The 21,851-nt window shown below is 43.0% G+C and overlaps 1 protein-coding gene across 2 annotated transcripts in view; it reads right to left on the bottom strand.

Moving 5' to 3' along the window:
- Positions 1 to 1,440: 1,440 nt before the first annotated feature.
- KIF3B (kinesin family member 3B) overlaps positions 1,441 to 21,851 on the bottom strand; it is a 44,283-nt gene continuing 23,872 nt past the window's right edge. For both annotated transcript variants that reach the window (XM_010960876.3, XM_045521051.2), the window contains 4 exons: positions 18,550 to 18,663; positions 17,741 to 17,846; positions 15,606 to 15,784; positions 1,441 to 14,707 (listed from right to left, as the gene is read on the bottom strand). In XM_010960876.3, coding sequence (XP_010959178.1) covers positions 14,611 to 14,707; positions 15,606 to 15,784; positions 17,741 to 17,846; positions 18,550 to 18,663 — 496 coding nt within the window. In that variant the 3' untranslated portion in view covers positions 1,441 to 14,610. The remainder of the gene's footprint in view (positions 14,708 to 15,605; positions 15,785 to 17,740; positions 17,847 to 18,549; positions 18,664 to 21,851) is intronic.

The following is a 21,851-nucleotide window of genomic DNA, read 5'->3' as shown; positions in this document are numbered from 1 at the left end:
CAAGGAAAAAGCAGTGGCTCAGGGAATTCTAGGTAGAAGTGACAGTATGATGGGGTGAGGGGGTGGCAGCCTCTGTGTGTGTGAAAGTGCAAGTATATTCAGCAGGACCAGGAGTCCGGTGAAGCCGGTGGAGACAAGGTCAGAAAAGTGGGCTGGGGCCTAGTAAGAGGGGTGAGGGAGGGACAGGAGGTAGATCCCCATGCTAAGGAGTTTTGATTGCCCCCTGTAGCAACTGGGAATCAACAGAGCTCTGAGTTGAGCTCAGATACAGGCTCTTACCCAACCCTGTGACCCTGGACCCAACAGCAAGGGGCCTGACACAGAGCAGGTGCTCTTTGTTTGCTGAGTGGACTCATTTAAGCAGGACTGGGTGCTAACTCCAGTCTGCAGTGGAGGGAAAGCAAGATAGGTGCAGGATCATCCTGGACTCCTTGAATATTTCTTCAGCAAGGCTTTCCCTGCCGCCCTATACTCACTTAGCCCTTTCCACTCGTGTAGCACCCAAAGCTTCCTTCAAAACGTAAGGAGGAAAAATATAATTCACTCTTGACATTAATGGTATCTTTCTCAGTGTCTGCTCCCAAATTAGACTGTCAGCCAGATGAAGTCAGGGCCCCTTTACTGTGCTGCCCTCTGTCCTACAACAGAGGCTCTTTTATCTTAGGAAACAGTAATACAGCATCCGGCACCTTCTTTAATTGGCATTGATAAATTCCTACTGATGCAAGCCCTGTGCTGAGCCTGGGGACTAACCTGCCCAGTAAGACACAGTTCCTGCATCTTAGAGGTGGATTTCAAGTGATGGCAAGCCAATGTGGTAGGTGCCCTAGCGATAGAAACCTGGGGTGCTCCTAGGGCTGAGAGAAGGGGCTGTCTCAAAGCTGATACTATGTGGGAGAGAAATTACTCTCCAAATCAACAATTATAGTTGGGGGAGGGTATAGCTCAAGTGGTAGGGTGCATGCTTAGCACGCACAAGGTCCTGGGTTCAATCCCCAGTACCTCCTCTATAAATAAATAAATAAACAAACAAACCTAATAACCTCCCTCCCCCCAAAAAATAAAAAAAAAAATCATAGCTACTTTGGGTGCAAAATAAACATTTAAAAATGAGTAAGAATCACTATGCTGTACACTAGAAACTAATACATTATAATACAACTATATGTCAATAAAAAGAAAAACTAAAAAGAAAAACTAATAAAAATAAAAATGAGCAACTAGATAGAGAACTGACTGGTGATTGTCAGAGGTGGGGGTAGGGAGTGGAGAAAATAGGTAAAGGTGGTCAAAAGGTATAAACTTCCAGTTATAAAATAAGTCCTGGGAATGTAATGTACAGCATGGTGACTATACTTAATAATACTTACCGTATATTTGAAAGTTGTTAAGAGAGGAGATCTTAAAAGTTCTTACATCGCAAGAAAAAGTGCAACTACATGGGGTGATACATATTAACTTAGATTTGTGATCATTTTACAATATATACAAATACAGAATCATTATGTTGTACACCTGAAACTAATATAATGTTATATGTCAATTATATCTCAATTTTTTTAAATGAATAACTTTCTTACGTACTAAGAAATTCACAAAAACAACAAGAAAAAAACTTACACCATCTGGAAATAAAGTTAACATAAAATTGCACATTTTATATGAAGAAAACTATAAACTCTACCAAGGAGCATCAAGTCTTGAACTGGTAAAGAGCACAGCTTGCCTCAGGCTGAAGACCCTAAAACATGTGGATATTAATTATCTCAAAATTAGCCTATCAAGTAAATGTCATCCCAATCAAGACCGCAGTGCGATTTTACTATCAAAATGATCCTAAAATTCAACTGGAAAAATAGATGCATCATTTTCATAACAAAAAGATTAAACATTTAGTGACCACTTACCATGTGCCAGATCCTGTTCCCAGGGCTTGCTATGCATCATTTCATCTCATCTTAACAAAAACACCATAAAGTAGATACTGTTACTGTTAACTTTAGACAGATGAGGAGGCAGAAGTTCAGAGAGAAAAAAAATAACTTGCCCAAGATAACACAGCTAGTGAGTGGCTGACCTGGGATTAAACCTCAGGTTGGCTGAGTGAACTCAATCTCTGCAAATTTAAGCACTTGCCCTACTGCCAAGAAAAGTCTGAAGAAGACTAATGAGTTGGGACTTATTCTACCAGATATTAAAATGCATTACATAGCTCCACCAACTAAAACAGTGCAATTCTGACAAAGGAAATGACAGACCTATTAAACCGAACAGAGTACAGAAATAGAGCCAGGTGTGTAAGGAATCAGAGTGCATGATGAGGGGAGCATTTCAAATTGGTAGAGAAAAGATGGACCTCAGTAAACAGAATGGGACCACCGGGTAGCCATTTAGAGAAAAATCAGGTTGGAGCTCCACCTCCCTCCTTAAATCTAAATTCCACCTCTTACAGCAAAGATGTATATGTGATAGAAGAAACAATAAAAGCGTTGGAAGAAAGAACAAGTAAATATTTTTATAATCCTGAAACTGGAAGTCTTTCCAAGCATGTTATAAAAGCTTAAGAAAATCCATCAAGTAAAATCAAGTGAAAATTTGACTACATAAAATTAAAAATTCATATGTGGAAATAAAATACCACACACAGGTTAAAGACAACCAATGAAGTGGGGGAGAATACCTGTCACATATATGACAGAGTTAAGATTCCTCATAAACAAAATTTTTAAAAGTCAAAAGGAAACACCTGAATAGAAAAATGGTCAAATAACAATGGCCTAAACAGGCAATTAACAAAAGAAACTCACAAATGGAAATAAATACTTGAAAATATTTTCAACCTCATTAGCAATCCTGGAACTGCACAGAGAAACAAAATTAAGAACTGTTTCTCAATAGGTTAGACTGGCAAAGGTTAAAAAGATTGCCAGAACCTAGTTTAGTGAGGACATCGGGAAATGGGCATAACTTACGCACCGCTGGTGGGAGTACAAATTCATATAGTCATTTTGGGGGACAGTTTACCAATATGGAACAAAATTATAATGGGAAAACCCTTTGATCCAGTAATTCATTTACAGTGATTTATCCCAATATGGAAATTAAGCAAGTGAACAATGATCTGTGTATAAGGTTGGTTAATGTGGTATTGTATAAAACAGAAAATATGGAAATGACTTCAATGACCTCTACAGTGTTAAATAAATTCTGGTATTCCATACAATAGATTACTAGGAAGCCATTAAAAATAATAATATAAATCTATATATATATTAACTGGACACGTGTCAGTAACATTGAGCGAAGACGGCACAGATGTGTACTATGAACCCATGTAAATTATGAAGGTCAAACTATAAGACTTTGCATAAAGAGATACCTAAAAGATTGGCCATCAGCTATAGGAAATGGAATTTCCAGTGGTTGGTTGGTTTTGTTTTGTTTTAGGGGGAAGTAATTAGGTTTATTTGTTTATTTATTTTAATGGAGGTACTGGAGACTGAACCCAGGACCTCGTGCATGCTAAGCATGCACTCTACCACTGAGCTATACCCTCTCCTCTCCACTGGTTTGTAATTACTTCTTTAAACGTTTCTGTACTGTTTGAATGTTTTACCATTAGAATATATAGTTTTTATAATCAAAATATTCAATAAAGCTTGTTGCATTTTAATTTTAAAATAACACTTAACTCCACACTTACTAGATAACCTAGGAACTTTATATTATCACATTTATCATATATCAACATGTATCAACCTTACAAGGACGGTATTATTCATTCATTTTACAGGCAAGGAGACGATCGAAGGCTCAGAAAGGTTAAACAACTTCTCATGGAAGTATCAGGATCTGAACACAGATCTGGCTGACACAAGAGTTCTTTCCATAATGCTGCACTGTTACTAATAATTAATACAGCTATTAATATTTAATGATAGACACCTCTTCTTGCGTGTCTATGAAGTGCCTGGCACTGATGGACGTTTTCTTTAATCCTTCTAGCAACTCTGAGAGCAGCAGGGTGGGTATTAACCCTCCCACCAAGGTGTAATAGCTTGCTTCGGGTAGTAAGTGCTAACCCAGGTTTATCCAGCTCCAAAACCTCCCTGCTCCATTTTGCCACATTTCCTGCTGATCTAGCACAATACTGCCTTCCCCTTGAGACGTTATTTGCCCTGAGGTCTTTGCTCGTGTACGTGTCCATCTTGTAGCTCTTTGGTTAGATTGTAGTGCTTAAATATAGCTTATGCATTTGACCGTAATGCAAATGTTTACTTTTACCATGCAGTATTTAAGCAAGAATGTTGTGTGAAGTCTTAGTTTATCTGCTAATTTTATCACCCAGCTCAGAAGCCTTCAGAGTTTCCCCAGATTCAACCCAAGGCAGCCAGACTCTTAACACAGTCTGGCTCTTATCCACCTGCCTCAAGTACCTAGAGTGCCCTGGGCTCCCTCCATTCACCCTCCTGACCACACCCCTCCTGGGTTTTCCAGCTTAAAAGCCCCAGCCTCCAGCAGCAGGCCTGGCCCAAAGTGGCATTCAGTAAATGTCAGCTGAAGGGAGGAAAAAAGAAAGCTCTACCACGAGAGACAAAGATTTCAACTGGGCAACGCAAAAGAGGCCTTAGAGGCTGAGTGAAATTTAATTGAGCAGAGATGAGGTTAGGCTTAAATGAAGGCAACATGCTCACAAAGTCGCCTGGAGATTCACCTCTATGCTGTGCTGTCCAGCTTTACAGAGTGCTTTCGTATAGTAATCACAATAGCTACCAATGACAGAATGCTCACCACATGCCAAGCACCAGGTGCTTCACTATCTGTTTATACATGTATTTTTATTTATGATGATTATTATGGCTTTTATGATTATTATTTACCTTCTGTCCACACAAGCTCTAGCGGGGCGGAGTTTTTTTCCTCTATTGTGTTCAAAACAGTCTTTAGTACTGAATAGGTTACTGAATCTTCCACAGAGCACTACAAGATAAGGATGATTTTTGCCCCCACTTTACAGATGAGCAACCTGAGGCTTAGAGGGAACAAGTGACTTTTCCAAAGGTAGAGGTCTAGCAACAGGACAAGACTAAAAATAGATCCATGGTCTCTCGCTCTCCACTACTGCAACTGCCTGGATTCAGAAATGTCGATTTCTGGCCTTGATGTTGGGAGCCATCACCTGCCCGCGGGGGTCCTTACTTGACTAATGTTAACAGCACCGCAATGCTGACCACTCACTGAGCACTTGCTACAGACCAGGCACTGTCCCCAGTGCTTCACACATTTTGACTCAGAGCAACTTAGGAAGTACTTGCTTTGATCCCTTTCTGGTAGTTCAGGAATCTGAGGCCCCAGAAAGTTTAAAAAACTTTGCAATAATCAGATAACTAGTCAATGGTGAGTTCAGAATTCACAACCCAGCAGTCTGGGCCCAGCGCCCACGCTGCCTCCGTAAGATGGCGAACCAGGAGGCAGAGCAGAGGCAGGGCTGGGATTTCTGAAGCGCTTATTAAGGCCAAGGCCACTCTGCTTGGCCTGGTAGCCATGCTCTCGTGTTTTCTTTTCCTGTTCTCTTTTAAACCTCACAATCACCCTGTGAAGTCACAGATGAGGAAACTGGAGTTCTGAGGCCCTAAAGGAACCAGACAGATGAAGACACAGAGCTAGAGATAGAAAGGAGATTAGTGGTTGTTGAGGGCTGTGTGGTTGGGAGGAAATGGGGAGTGGCAGTTAATGGGTACTTTTTGGGGTAATGAAAATGTTTTAAAATTGATAGTGCTGCTGATTGCATAACTCTGAATATACTAAAACCCAAAGAATTATACACTTTAAATGGTGAATTGCATGGGAAGGTGAATTATCTCTTAAGCTTTTGATCTTAAAAGAGGGGAGGGCACAAGGAAGGAAGTGGCGGAGGTGGAATTTCCATCTGCTTCAGATCAAAAACTTTGGAACCACTGTTGCCTCTTCTTTTCCCCTCGCCTCTCACATACAATTAGCAATCAACGTACATCCTAAGGCATGTTACCACTTCTCTCCGCTAGCTCCCACCGCCTGCCTGGTCTAAGCCACCACCTCTCCTCTGAACTGCCATACCCCTTCTGAGCTGTCTCCTTCCTCTCCTCTTGCTTCCTGTCCTTCCACAGAGCAGCCAGAGGGATCCTTTTAAAGCATTCCGGTCAAATCTCCCTCTTTGCTTTAACGCCTCCAACAGTCTAAAGATAAAACTGACTCACAATTCAGAGTTGGCCCCTGTCCCCTCTCACTGCCTACTAGCCACAGCTGCCTCCTTGCTGTCCCCAAACACACCCCCACCTCCAGGCCTCCACAGTGTGATTCCTTTTCCCTGGAATACTCCTCCTCCAGGTACCGGATATCCACATGCTTGCTTCCTAATTTCCCCACTCGAATGGAACATGTTGCCAAGAAGCCCTCTCAACCTGACCCAGCCACCACCCCCAAACTGGTCACTCTCTAACCCCTGCCCTGCCTTGTTTTCCTTCAGGGTACTTCTGACCACCTGGCACAGTCCACATGTCTTTGTTAACCATCATCTCCACCACTAGAATGTGCTGCCCCTGGGGGCAGGAGCTCCATCCTGGGCCCCTATGCCCAGAGCATTCAAAAAACTGAATGAATGAATCTGATGCCAAAGCCCTGGCTGTTCTCACTCCCCCGGGACAACCTAGCAAAGAGGCTGATCACTGCGTTTAACACAATCCTGACTGAAATCTGCCATCCCCACTGTATCCTGTCAGTGCCCTATCTGAGCCACTGATCACTTTGAATGGTACTTATTTATGAATGATGATAATTCCTTATCACACTAGGAGCTCTGGAAGGACAGGGCCCTGAGCTGTGGCCCATGACACAGAGTAGAATCTTGACATAGTATTATATAAACCTCTTGTTGACTGGCCCAGGAAGATAAACTACAAAACCAATGGCAGCAGTTTAATTTCTCTGTTCCTAAACGTAGCAAAGGCACCATCTTCCATTCCACTACCCTGAGAAATGCCTCAGCCCCATTCCTAGGAAGCAAGGCCTTGAAGTCACGTTCACGTGCCCCTTGGGATTCCTTAGGTTCTGAGCTATGCCAGGGAAAGCTCCTTGCAGAATGGAATTTGCCAACTGAGCCCAGAAAACCTGTGTGAATGGCAAGCAAACGTAAAGCAGGACTTAGTGAAGTTGCTTTCTGTTATCTCAGAGAGAAATAGCAGCACATAGACTGGCTTACGGAGAAAATACTCGAGTGTCAGTAGGGCTGTGCTTCACTACCCCCCCCAACGCCCCCTCCCCACAAAGCCTCCAAGGGCTGATAGGCTGTGCATTGGAGTCAAGACCTTCCCCCTGCTCCATTCCATCCCTCCAGGCCTTGGGTTCCACAATGTGCTCCCTGTGTGCTCATTCACGTTGCCTTTATCTGGAGTGTCCTTCCCTCCCCACCAGGCGGGTGAAACCCTCCTCATTGTTCAGGAGCACCGTCTCCTCTGTGTCTCCACCACTCCTGTCTTCCAACAGAAAACACTCTGTTCTGAGCTGCAGGTGTGAGCCCAAACTATCCCATCCACCTAAGTGTCAGACTTGGAGAAGACAACAGGACGTGCCTTCAGGGAACTTTCTGTCTAGTGGCAGAGATTCAAGCAAAGAAATATAATATTTGCAAGTTAGGGAAAGGGCTAAGAAGGAAGGAAGTTTTAGTGAAAGACACCATACAGCCAGGTGGAGGGGGAGAAATCAGAATGAACAGTTGGGGAAGGCTTCTTGGAAGAGATGACATTAAACTGGTACCTGACAGATGAGAGAGCCAAGCAAATAGTGGGGAGAAACTTCCAGAAAGAGGGCACTGTAAGTGAAGGTGTCAAGGCAGGAAGGCACCTGTATAACCTAGAACCAAAGAGGAGGCCTGGGAGAGCGGTATGAGGAGAGGAGGCAGGCCTTCTCCAAGATCCTAATCACTGAATTACCAGTTCTCAGGTATTTCCATCTCTCCCCTCCTCAGAAGGGCTACAGTACATTTTACTCCTCTCTGCTCCGGTGCAGAGCAAGACACCTGGCACACAATGAGCATTCAACAAGTTCCTGTGGGCTGCGCTGTCCCCAGGGGTGCAGATGAGCAAACTCGCTCTGCCCGTTCCCCCAACCCCAAAACCAGTCCCCAGTTGGCTCGCCTAACTGAAGCACCAGGGACGGTTAACCACAGGCTGGTGATAGAAACAGAGGATGAAACAGGAGCAGCTGTGAGAGCCAGTTAGGTCCTTGACAAATGCCACTGACAACCCAGCTGGCAGATGTGACCATCGCATGGTCCTCAGAGACCGGATTCTCAGGGTAAACTTCAATCAGATGGCAACCTAGTGCAAGAGGGCCTGCCAAAATCACGCACCCCGAGACGGACTATCAGTGTGAAGTTCAAAACAGTTTCTAAGGTCAGCTGTTTTTATCCACAATACTTCTGACAATCAAATGTGTGGTTTTTCCCCTCCACCCAACAACAAATTCTCCGATTCTGCAGACACTGAGTGTCCTACAATTCAATCCAACTCACTTCTGACGCTAACTCCCAATAGTTTAGTGTTCAGTCCCGTAAGACTGGACTTCAGATGCAAGTCCAAAGTCCCAGGTTGCCACTTGTACTTCTGACCAACTGGCTGTAACTATCTGGGGGTTTCCACAACCCTCTCCTCAGGTTCAGTAATTGCTAAAATGAATGGCTCATGGAACTCAGGAAAGCACTTTAGCTACTATTACTGGTTTACTATAAAGGATGCAACTCAGGAGCAACCAAGTGGAAAAATGGCACAGTGCAAGGGCAGACGGAGGCCCTTCCTGCCCTCTTAGGATGTGCCATCCTCCCAGCACCTCAAAGCGTTCACCAACCTGGAAGCGCTCCAAACCCATTGTTTAGGGGCTTTTATGGACCTTCCATGAGGGAGGCACAACTGACCAGATTACTGGCTAGTGGTGATGAACTCAATCTCCAGTTCCTCTCACCTCCCAGCAGGTGAGGAGAGGTGCCAAAAGTTCTGACACTAATCACATGATCAATCCCATGATCGGTTCCTTTGGCAACCAGCCTCTATCCAGAAGCTATCCCGGGGTCAATTTAATTAACGTAAACTCGGGAAGGTATAGCTCACGTGGTAGAGTACATGCTTGAGGTCCTGGATTCAATCCCCAGTACCTCCTCTAAAAATAAAATAAAACCTAATTACCTTCCCCCTGCCAGTTGAAAATAAAATGATACAATAATAAATAAATAAAATATTTGGGGGTGAGGGTATAGCTCAAGTTATAGAGCACATGCTTAGCATGCATGAGGTCCTGGGGTTCAATCCCCAGGACTGCCTCTAAAAACAAATAAATAAATAAATGAACCTAATTACCTCCCCCCCACAAAAAGAAAAAATTAGCATAAACTCAGGTGTGGTTGAAAGGGGTTTGTTGAGAATACCAAAAGATACTCCTATCACTTAGGAAATTTCAAGGGCTATAGAAGTTTTCCAGGGACAGAGACCAACTATAGATTTCTTACTGTATCACACAAGGTTTGGGTAGTTCCTTGACTTTGTTAACAGTCCGGAAGATGAGATGACAACCTGGTGAGTCAGCTGAAATTTCCAAGCTGCTTAGCTGCCCTGCCCTGTACCCCCCCAACCCCGATGTTTAGTCCTTGACCTACCCAGAATTCTGTCACTTTCAAGAACACACTCATAATTCTTCAAATCACACTTTGAACCCTTGCTTTCTGGCTAATGGGTTTTGAACCATTCTAAACCAGTAATTATGTAGGCTAAATTAAGCTATGGTTTTTAACTCATTTTGGGAAGAAAGAGGGGTACATGGGCATTACAATTAGTTGGCATTTTATGAAGAATTAAGAATTATTTGCTTAAGTCCTCTCTGTGCTCTTTAAATTTCTTGTTGGTGTATATATATATATTTCAAATCCTATACTGTAATCTTTTCTACAATAGTTCTCCATGCTTCCCCCTAGTGAGGGCAAAAAAGGACTGCAGATACATTGCTGTGAAATTCTACTCACCTGTTACACAAAGCCTTGGCAGATGCAGTCCCCTCTTTCACAAATTCCCCGCCATACTTTCTTTCCCAGATAGCTCCTTGTCCTCTAGATCTCACTGTAAATGCCATTTCTGCAGAAAGCCCTACCCTTATTCACTTGCCCAGTCCAAATTAGACCCCTATTACTCTCTCATAATGTCCTATAATATCACTTCACGACCTCGGTTATGGCTGTAATTATGCATCTGGGGTAACATTTACCCCACCTCCCATATGAAAGCACAAGCTCCATGCAGGCAGGGTCCATGTCAGCGTTGCTCACATCTCTCTACGTCCAGTGCCCAGAGCAGCATGGCACATAGTAGGTACTCAATATGTATTTGTTAAGTGATTAGAAGCTTTTCTATAGAGGCCTAGGGTTTTCAAACATCATGTGACAAGTACCAGGCTGTAGTATCTTAGGATGCAAACTCTTCATGGCGTCTTCCAAACACAGGGCCCTGTCACAGCAATAAGCATATTTTTAACTGTCAGCTCTGGTCCACATACTTGTGTGCTTGTTGCTTTAAATGCCATACTAATCCTCACAATGGCCCCACAAGGTGGGGGTTATGGCCCCATTTTATAGACAAGGACCCTGAGATTCAGAGAGGTCAACTAAATTCCTCACAGTCACACAGCTGGTAAGCAGAGGCAGTCAGAATTCAAACCCCACTCAAAGTCCAGGGTCTGAGCTCCTTCTACTCAGTCCCTGCTCCTCAAACAGGGTACACAACCCCACAGGGCTACACTCCAGCAGGCCTGACCATGTGAGAAACCACAAAGCCAATGAGTGGCCCATTTTTGGCATTTCTTTCTTTTCCTGATGGTAAATAACATAAAATATTTTTGTGTTTAAAAAAAGACATGTATTTAAAAGTATAATATGTAATAAACCTAAATAAATGGAAAAAAACAAAACACAGAACTTAAGAGAAATGCCTATTGCCCACGCCTGTCTCAGGAACCTCCAAGGAAAAACATGACAAGCTCTCTTTGTCACTCTTTTTTCATTTCAAGTCTCTTTACATCGTTGCTATATTTTTTAAATGCCAACATTCCAACTCAATCTTCATTTTCCACTCCCACCCTCTTTTCACTAGAAAAATTCAAATGTTTAAAGGAACTGGCAGTGTGTCAGCCACGGGCATGTCATTTTCAAAAGCGTTAGTCATTTATGAGGACATCTTTTTGTAGGTACAATAAATCTGATTGATTTTTATTACACAGCTTAGTTTAGAATCACTTTTACATTCCTAGACAAAGAGATGATACAAATAAATATCAATTGTAAAACTTAGAGCCCCAAGTATTGGCATATTCTTTGTCTAAAGGTAGCCGAAGAGAAGGTCAAGATCAACAGTAACTCCAAGGAGCCATAAAGCCCACTGCCTCCAACCTGCCCCAAGATCACTCCTTTCATAACTAACCTCAAAAGCATTGCATTCAAGAAACAAGGGTTGGGAGAAGGGTGGCAGGTTTCCGAACAGGACAAGACAAAACCTCGCGCGGTCGACAATAGCCAGGCCCACTATTCTTACCCAGTTCCCTCTGAGCGTTCTGATTATGGCTTTTAGAGTATATTAATAGCCCCATTTTTGTCCACTGATGGTGTTGAGACGGCCCAAGGTGTTGTTCGCAGCAAGCCTCAACCTCAAGTGGGAAACGTGAGGCAGAACTGATATCCCACGTTAACAGGGAATCGACACTTCTCAGAAACTTGGCAACGATTCTACATTCAGCGAAGGAGGACTTACAAGAGTCAGACAGAAGCAGAGCGTGGCCCACGCCCGAGCTGCGGAACCCTCTGATGCCCTTGGTCAAAGAGGTGTGGGTGGTGCGATTCAGGCAGCATGCAGGCATTCGAAGGGGGACAATCCAACGGTATGTCAGAGTCTTAAGAAAGTGCTTCATGCCTATGATTTGTGGCCTTGGGTTCTGAATCCAGGGCTCTGGGAGACATGTGACTTTAAAACTGGACCAGATACATTCCTACTGACCAGAGCAGAAAGGGGCCTGAGGAGGGAGGCCCACACCATCTCCAACTCCTTCTCCCAGATGAGCTTCTCAGATCGTGCTAGACTTGCTTCTGAACTTCATTAGCTGCCGCTGACATGAAGGCCCTCAGATGGCTTGGAACATTCTAGCATGACTACAGTCGACTTGGTAGGTCTACACACTTGGGTCAGACCACAGCCCAGAGCAGCAGCTTCCTGGTGGCAGCAAGACATTCTACTGCCTACTCTCCTCAAATATTTATCGGATCCGTTTTGAGAGAAGAAAAGCACCGGAGACCGCTTGGGGAAGGCTTCACCTCCACCCAGGTGTTCTTCAACTTTGTTTCACAGACCACCAGATGAACACAGCCAAGTACAAGGCAAGCCTGTTTTCATAATCCTGCCTGTCCACTTGGCTTCCTTCCTTTGCCTTCTTAGGAAAGTTCTATGGTCGCTCAACCACCCGTGGTCAGAGTAGCCACCTCAAGACATCAGTATTCACGTATAGGGTTACCTGCAGTTTTCAATTCTCAGATGTGCTAGATGGGTATTTTCAGCCTACAGAATTCAGACTAGCTTCGAGGAAACGTGGTGTAAGAGACAGGTGTAACTGGCAGGTAACCATCCCAGGCTACCCATCTTACCACTTGGTGCCTGTTCAAACAGGTAAATTCTTAGTAAATCATAAAGAAGCAGGGTTTGATCCCGAGAAAGATGAGGGAAGCCTCCATTATGCTCTGGGAATTGCTGAAAAGGGCCCTGGGTTCAGAAAGAATGGTTACTAAAAAGGAGGTAAGCTGCCAGATGACAGATCTCTACCTGTAGAACGCTAAGACATTGCACTTGGTACCTCCACTTTCCCATGGGTTCTGATCCAGAAATGTGCCCTGGGAACTGAGCAGCTGAGTTAAACTATAACTCAAGGCCCACCTGAGTCGCCACATTCCCGAGGCACCGTGCCAGCAAGGTGCGCCGCTGTGGCTGACTGGGGACTTGTATTGTCCCCTCAGGCTTGGCTCGTGGACTCAGATACCCACATGGGAGCGCTTCCAGCCTGGATGAGTCATTCAATGGGCCTTTAACACAGACAAAGGCAACAACTGCACATTAGTGAATTTCTAAAGTTGGGCAAGTTCTCAGTCTCTCTCTCACAAACATACATGGACACATTCAAAGAACACAGGTACCACCGTGCTCACACACCCACACACACTTACGAGCTTCTCTTAGGGGAAAAATGAATAACATTCACCTAATGACCAACACAAAATGAAGCCTTGAATTTCAACAATACAAACAACTAAAACTTACAAACCAAACTAGTATATGTAAACGGGAATTCCTAACTCTCTCCTCTGAGCCTATTTGAGCGCACAGCCACTCCTCACCACCACTTTGGGCTCTGCCTGGGAGGAGCCACAATTCCACGATTAGGGGAGTTTTCTGCTGAAGGCAGGCAGGATTCCTTTGCTTCCATCTGTTACATCTTCCCTTCCCAATGCACCAAGCCTCACAACTCCACCTCCGTACCTGCCTAGTCACTGTTATGCTCTCTATGCAAATGGAACAACTCAGGGGAGTCAAAAGTGCTGCTCTGTGTCTTGTTCCCCCAGCTCTTGTCCCATCAGAGAAGGCAGAGCCAGCCTCCCTTCTCCCACAAAACAGGCCCACTGCAGAGCACACTGGAGGCAGAGGATGGGCCCAGGCACAGACGCTCAGAGTACGCATGCATGGGAAGAGACGGTGACAAATGAAGTGTAAAGTAACATGGTGTATGCACATGGCATCTGCCTACAGATTTATATCTTTGACAAGATGGTCATGGTTTTGAGGTTTTAAAGAAGCTGTTTCCCTAAACTCTCCAAGGAGGCAAAGGGAATGTTATTTCTATTGCTTCCAACATTGAATCCTTCCAGAGCAGAAACTGGTAGCTTTCTTGGAAAACATTTGCTCCTTGAGCAAATCCCAAAGGCAAATCCAATTCTTACTGAGGTGCATGGACCGTGCCCATCTGAGGCTTGGATCCAAAGATTTCTCATTTCTACCTCCAAGAACAAGCACCTGTTCAAGTTCTAGGGCTTTCGCTTTTCAACCTCACTCTCACTTTATCCTGAGGCTCCGAAGACTTGGTCCTGCTAAGGTGACTCCTGATTCTGCCCTACTGTTCAAGAAGGGAGCCCAGTGTAAAGAACAGGCTAGAAAAGGAGAGGGGAGGGGTTGGGAGGGCCAGGGAAGGGAGAGGAGGAGGAGGCAGGGGAGAAAGGAAGCAAGGTCACTGGTCATTCTCTTGCTTTCCACTTCAACTATCGCACTTTACCTTACCCATGCATTTCTGAGATGCTAATTAAAGGACGTTTCCCAGAGGAGCTGAGTGTCAGATTAGGACCAGCATGTTTCAGCCAGATTAAGTTGGTTCATCTGCAAAGAGGCCATCGCTCCTCCCCAGGGGAATGGTTCTGAGTTTGGGCTTGAGTCCTCTCTGCGGGTTTTTGCTTGTCTCTTCCCTCAGAAGGCAAATGCTGGTTACACCCTGGGAGGGGAGGAAGTGGCTTTACTTTGGAACCAGCCCCCGAGACTGTGGATAAAGCTGAGATGCGGGGGTTCCTGAGGAAGAGGAGGAGGATCCCGACTTCCTTCCACTTTTAGGCCTGCAAAAGTCAAGCACACATTCACATTATATGTCTCATCTTTGCCTCTGACACAGATCAGACTCGTTTCCCTTCAAGTGCCTTTAACATCTCCAGGTGGCCTTTCCTCAGTGTACTTTCGATTGTAAAACCACCAGACTGGCACCCTCTGTGCAGGGCCAACACGATTTGCCAGTGGAGGTGTGAAACCTCGGGGAAGAGACTGATTCTCAGCAGTTGCTCCTCCTTTAAAGTCAAATCTTGACCGTCTTCTTCAAATTGGTAAAAAGTATTAAGTTTGCAGGTTGAATTTCTTCCATATTTGGTTTTTCACTCAGTTATTTTCCTTAAACTTCTAATCCAGAATTTAGTAAGACAGAATTTCTAACTGAGCACCAAATCAAGTATGTGGTTATTTAAAATGAAGCTCAGAGCCTGGGCTGTGGGTTCAGACAGACCTAGGTTAACCCTGGCTCTGCCACTTAACTTGCTGGGTTTTCTTGACCCTGGCTACTTTCTCAAATTCTCAAAGTCTCAGTTTTCTCATCTACAAAATGGGATTGATGATAATATTTACCTTATAAATTACTGCAGGAACTCATTAAGAGAATTTTTTTAAAGCACTTAGAACTGCCTAGTACCCAGTGAAGACCAAAAAACTGTCCTCTATTTCACTAGAACACATGCTGCTTATACGTAGGAACTGGGCACCTTAGACATCTGGTATTCAGTGTACTTGGCATAGTGCCTGAACCATAAATATTTGTGGAATAAAGGAATAAACATAGGAGTAATGTGGCAATATTTTCTGGTGTGTTCTATAAAGAATTCCATGATAATCACTTTTGCCACCGTTTACCCTCATTTGTCCTGGTTCAAACATGTTCTGTTCAAACATAGGTCACCAAAAGCCACTCACCTGGCCTTGGATTTCTTATTTGCAGTGCTTTCAAAGGATGATGCATCCACCTGTATCTCATCTTCATCCTGCAGAGCCGCATCCAACGCAGCCTGGACTTTGGGGGCAATGGCGGGGCCCTCGTAGTCTCTGGTGGTCCGGCTGGGCATGTCCAGTTCTAATAGCACAATGTTTTCTGCCTGCAGAAGCAGAGCCAAGACCAGTGAGGATGGCCACCAATCAGACAGACAGAGTTCAAGCAATCTATACTCAAGAACAGAACCGCAGACTGCTTGCTACTCAAAGCCTACCAAGGGCCTGCCTAGAAGAAGTGATGTAGTTTTTTAAGTTTTTCCCTGGTGTGATTACAAATGATTTTTATTTTCTTTTCTATGCTTGTCTCTATTTTCTTTTTTTTTAAACAATGAACATGTATCCTACCCTAAGGGGAATAATCAGGGGAAAATAATAAGTTAAGCAAAATGCATTTATTGCAGACAATATGAAAATACAAAAAGATATAAAGAAGAAAACAGTAGTCACCAATAGCACAGCCGCTCTGATGAACTTTCTGGTTGCAGAGGGAAGGAGCCAGGTACGGTGTATGTATGTGGGGGTGGAGGGGCAGTATATGTATTTATTACCACATTTAAAAAATCAGCCTGGGCCCTGTCTCATAACTGGCCTTGTAGGTGATTCCTTCATTTGCTACCCTGTAACAGACCTTTCCCTAGTACCTAAATACCAAGCCAAGTGTGAGGAGGGAAGAACACCCATGGTTCCACATCTTCCCTGCTAGCTCCTCCCAACTCAGTGGAGTTCAAGTCCCAGGGCTGCAGAGGGGGTGTGAAGGGCCACAGCTGGGAGAAGGTGGAAGGAGCGAACAGAGTGGCTCCATTTATCAATTTGATATATCGTGATACTGCATAACACTTCTCTTAATGGAGCTGGTCCCTTGCTAAAAGCCATCTGAGAGCCACTGCTTCAAATTCTACCTTTGGATCAGGTGAGCAGCTTGGAAACCCACATTTTTGATTTGTATGTTTTAAAATCATGTTTTTGGCTTAAGACATGAAATAACCAGCAAGATACGCACCCTCTGAAACGGCTCCAAAAAATGCTTCTAAGGATTCTGTCTGACACATCACTCACCTACCACTACATAAAAACACAGCTAATGCATCTTTTTTTGCTTTTGTTTTCTTCATTTTAAATAACTCAATGCCAGGAAGAACAGCACCTGTGGCGCTAACTAATCCTAAGCTGTTTTGCTCTGGCTGCTCAGGGAAACTCAAAAACATTTTAAATTTTTGAAGTGAAAATGTTTCATTATAAAAATAATACAGATTCCCCACTGAAAGTTATAAAATACAGATAAGCAAAAAGAGCAAATTTTAAATTAAGTGCACTTCCCTTAACCAGAGATAACCAGTTCACACTCTGATATATTTTGCACCAGATTTTTTTTTTTTTTTGTATACACACTTCCAGGACCAATGGTCTTATAACTTCACAATACATGTGTCCCCTGGTCCATCCACTTACCAGCTCCCTGACCTTAACGCCACAGGACCGACTGCACAGAGCAGGTGGCAGACTCAACCGGAGATCGAGCAGCAAAGTGCCGAGTACAGTGCCTGGCACACGGCAAGTGCTTATAGATAGAAGCTTGTACGGTACTTTTATTGTAAAATATGTTTGGGTCATTAAATAGTCATCAATTATGTCACTTCAAGGAACTACATGACTCACACACATTATGTTAAATGGAAGGACTGTAAGTCTTTATTTACCACAGCTCCATCTCCTGTTTGCAGACATCTGCGCTCTTTCCCGTCTCCCCACAAAGCCGTCCTGAAGCTCATTATCAACATTTATTGGCCACATGGACAGTTGTTTGTTCTCTCCTCCTTCCCTAGTCCTGATTGTCTCAATCTCATTCTCTTTTACCTTTTTATTTACTGTTATTTGTCATTTGTTAATTATATTGGTTTATTATTTGTTATTGTTGTTATTAATATAAATGTCCTCAGGTACCTTTGGACACAAAGAGTCAGGATACAAGCTGTGACTTTGGAGACCGGTGCTTAAGAGTTTGCATAAATCTAAACTCCTCTAAAAGAGAGAGGAGAGAAACACGAGAACGGTCTTCTCACCCTATATCGAGCCTCTGGACGAATCATCATGGACATTCTCGCATGCTGGCTCAGTGGTCTCTTGTATCCCACAGCTGACACCGGCCGCTTCATCATCTGCTGATTCCTGGAAATGGACTGCAGCGGTTAAAGCCCTGGCTGGAGTGTGTTCCACAGTCCCAGGATCAGTACTGCGGAACCAGCACTCAGAAAACTCTGAGCCTGCTTTAGATGGACCCTGAATCAACTAACTCCCTGAACTGAGGACTGACATGCAGATGGGGCAGGAGCTGCTTATATTTTCTGCTTGAGTTGCTCTCTGAGCCAAATGTGAGCATCAGGCATCTTTTAAGCTGGAAGGGATCTGACTCATCCTCATCCAGTTCTTAGACAGCAGGAACGAAGCTGAGCTGTCGACACTCCCCACCCCCACATCCTTGGCAGACATCTCCCATCTTTCCAGCAGGACCCAGACGTAGACTGAGAATCCTTCTCAACAGTGTGTCAGACTGACACATAAGATAACACCTATGCATTGCCTCTCACTTGGCCTAGCATGCTTCACTTGACAGCTGGGGAAGCTGAAAAGCAGGAACTTGGGAAAGGTCATTAGTTCACTGTGATAAAGTCTCCCAGTTCCTAATACCATACTCATCACCAAACTTTTACCTCATGGACTCACAGCAGCCACAAAGTCAGAGCTGACCTTGGTTCCAAGTTTAACTGAATCAAACTGTGTTCTTACCATACACCTCCGGCTAAGTCCAGCTTATCAACATTCTTTCCCTCCTCCCCACCTTAAAGGCTACTTAAAGTCAAGAGTGACTTACTCCAGTCTGGTTATAGGATGTAATTTCCAATGATCTTCCTCTTCATCAAAGAAGGATCTATTCATAATTTTACTTTTTTCTTCCAGAGGGATGAAGTTTTCTATAATAAGATGCCTGTAAGAGCACAGATACATGGGTGAATAGATAGAGAAAGGCTATGGATGGAGTGTGGGCCATCTGGTCCCATGTGTAGTAAGTAACAGGGAAGAGTCAAGTCACTCAGTGAACATTTACTGAGACATCATACCAACAGCTGGAGACAGAGACACTCTTAGGCGTGCTAACAGTGGTCTGTCCTAAGAATATGGAAAGGTCACTTATGCCCAAGGAGGAGCAGCTCAAGCAAGTAAAAAGACTAAAGCAGGAGATAACGCCTGGGCTGTACTGGAAAGAACATGTGCTAATGAAGTATTTGGGGAGGGGGCACTGGTACTGCTAACCCAGCTCATTCACTTCCAAAAAACTGAAAACGGGTTAGAAGTCAAACTGCCTTCCTCCAGTCCTATGGATTGTTGCCCAAGGTGGAAAACTTCACATTCTAATCACTGGAACAAAGAGCAAGACAAGATGGATTTCAGGCCTTCAGACCACTGAGAACAAAGACCATTCCTGAGAAGAGTCCCTGCATGAGCAGTGCCCAGGGAACACGGCAAACAATGAAACTGGAACCCACTGGGTTGTGGCTCTCCATTGGGATGACTATCTCCTGCCACCTCTCTGGTTCACTCTTTCAAAACCTCAGGACGTAACAATGCCAAAGGGGCGTTAACGTGAGAGAGATGTGCAACAAACACCACAGAGGTGTGGGGTGATGACTGTGAGAAACAGGCTGATTCACTGTTTATTCAAAAGATACAAATGAGAAACTTAACAATGACAGTGTCTTCCTTAAAGAAAAAATATTTTGGAGAGATAACATTTTTTCTTTAGTTGACATTTAAGAAATTATTTTTCATACCATATATTTGGGTTTTTTCTAATTTTAAAGGTACTATTTATGCATTAGGAAATGTGAAAAATACAATTACACACAACTGCCCTATCCAGAGATAGCTATTATTATTTTGGCTTAAAAATTTTTTTTTGAGTGGGGAGGCAATTGGGTTTATTTATTTATGTTTATTTATTTGTTTATTTTTTAACGGAGGTACTAGGGATTGAACCCACAACCTCATGTGTACTAAGCGTGCACTCTACCACTGAGCTATAACCTCCTTGTATTTTGGCATATTTTGTTCCGACTTTTTTTTTCTAAGAGTACATATCTAGTAATTTTAAGGGCTCCTTTCCAAATTTAAAGCTTAATCATTAAAAGAATTCCTTTGAAAAGTTCCTCTTCAAAGAAAACTTCAAGCAAATGTTGTGGAAGGATTCATATAGAAAAACATCATTTTGCAAAACTCCCTAATGAAATAATGGAGCCAGACAAAGGTCACTGTTGACTGAAACCATTAGCTCAGTGGTTCTCAAGCCAGGCTGCACATTAATATCACTTACAGAGCTCTGGAAAATATCTTGCCCAGACATCACAAGAGATCAATGGTTCTCAAAATGTATTCACCAAACCAGCAGGAGCAACAACTGGAACTTCTTGAGAATGCAGGTGCTCAGGTCCCACCCCAGATATGCTGAATAAGTCTCTCTGGGTGTAGGGCCCAGCAACCTATGTTTAACAAGCCCTTTGGATGATCTGGTGCCTGCCAAAAGTTTAAGGACCACTGCCCTATACCAATGAAATCAGAATCTCTTGGTTGGGACCCAAGCATCACTATTTTTAAAACTCCTCAGATGATTCCAATGTGCAGCCAAGGTTGAGAACTGGTGCTTCAGAGTGCACTTCTTCAGTTAAAGGGAAGTAAGTGAGATAGAGACACAAGTTAAAGGACACCGTGAAGAAGCCAACTGAAAAATTCAGAATGTGGGATACTTCTATAGGCTCTTTGCCCCAGCTTTCTCAACAAGTCAACTATGAAAAAAAAGTTTTTAAAAAGGATTGTTCCATATTAAAATAAGCTTAAAAGACACAATAACCAAAAAAAAAAAAAAAAAAAGACACAATAACCAAATGCAATATGTGGTCCTTATGTATATATGAATGTGAATAAACCAAGAAAATTTGAATATGGACAGGGTATGAGATAATAACTAAGAAACTTAATGTTAATTTTGTTAGGTGGAAAGATATCATTGTGTATACAAAAATCAATTTTATTTTTAATACACTAGCTATAAACATTCTGAAAATAAAATTAAGAAAACAATTAGATACAAAATAACATCAAACAAGTAAAATACTTAGGTATAAATCTAACAAAAGACGTGCAAAGACTGTGCACTGAAAACTACAAACATTCTTGAAACAAATTAAAGAAGATATAAGTAAATGGAAAGACATCCCATGTTCATGGATCGAATACTTAATATTGTTAAGATGATAATAATCTCCAGCTGGATATCCACATGCAAAAGAATGCATTTGGGACCATACCTCAGACTATATAAGAAATTAACTCAAAATGGATCACAGATCTAAATGTAAGACCTAAAATTGTAAGACTCTTGGATGACCTAAGAGAATTGAAAACATGAAACTTGTACACAAATGTTCATAGCAGCATTATTTATAATAGCTAAAAAAGTAGAAACAATCCAATGTCCATCAGCTGATGAATGGATAAATAAAATGTGGAATATCCAGACAATGCAATATTACTCAGCCATAAAAAAAAGAATAAGGTCCTAACATGCTACAACATAGATGATCCCCAAAAACATGTTAATTAAAAGAAACCAGTCACAAAAGACCACATACTGTATAATTCCATTTATATGAAATGTCCAGAATAGGCAAATTTATACAGACAGAAAGCCAGTCCGATGTCCTGGAATTTACGCTGCATGAGGAGACAAACAGTAAGCAAGCAGGAAAACATTTACATAAGAATGAGTCAACCTAATCTTCATATTAAACTTACTCTCTCAATAGAAGGTGATACATATTTTCCCTAACTCTTGAAAGTTTGTAACACACAAATAAGACTATGCAGATGAGTACTTTGTCATTTAAAAGCATGACGGTTAAGGTAGCAAATGACTTGGCCAAGAATACGCAGCAGTCTGCAACAAATAGTTTAGCACTTAATTATGTAATTGTCTGAAAGTAATTGTTTTTCTTTATGAGCTTCTCTGGAAGGGCATCATGTACAGATCCAGTTACTTAGGCTGGGGGAGGAGGCAATAAGGAGTGACTGCTAATTGGTACAGGGTTTCTTTGGGTGGGAGCCTGGGGGACACACAAATGT

This window comes from Camelus bactrianus, chromosome 19 (genome assembly GCF_048773025.1).
Source record: "Camelus bactrianus isolate YW-2024 breed Bactrian camel chromosome 19, ASM4877302v1, whole genome shotgun sequence".
Taxonomy (NCBI): domain Eukaryota; kingdom Metazoa; phylum Chordata; class Mammalia; order Artiodactyla; family Camelidae; genus Camelus; species Camelus bactrianus.
Note: the sequence above shows the minus strand (reverse complement) of the source record. Positions and strands in the feature narration are given on the sequence as shown.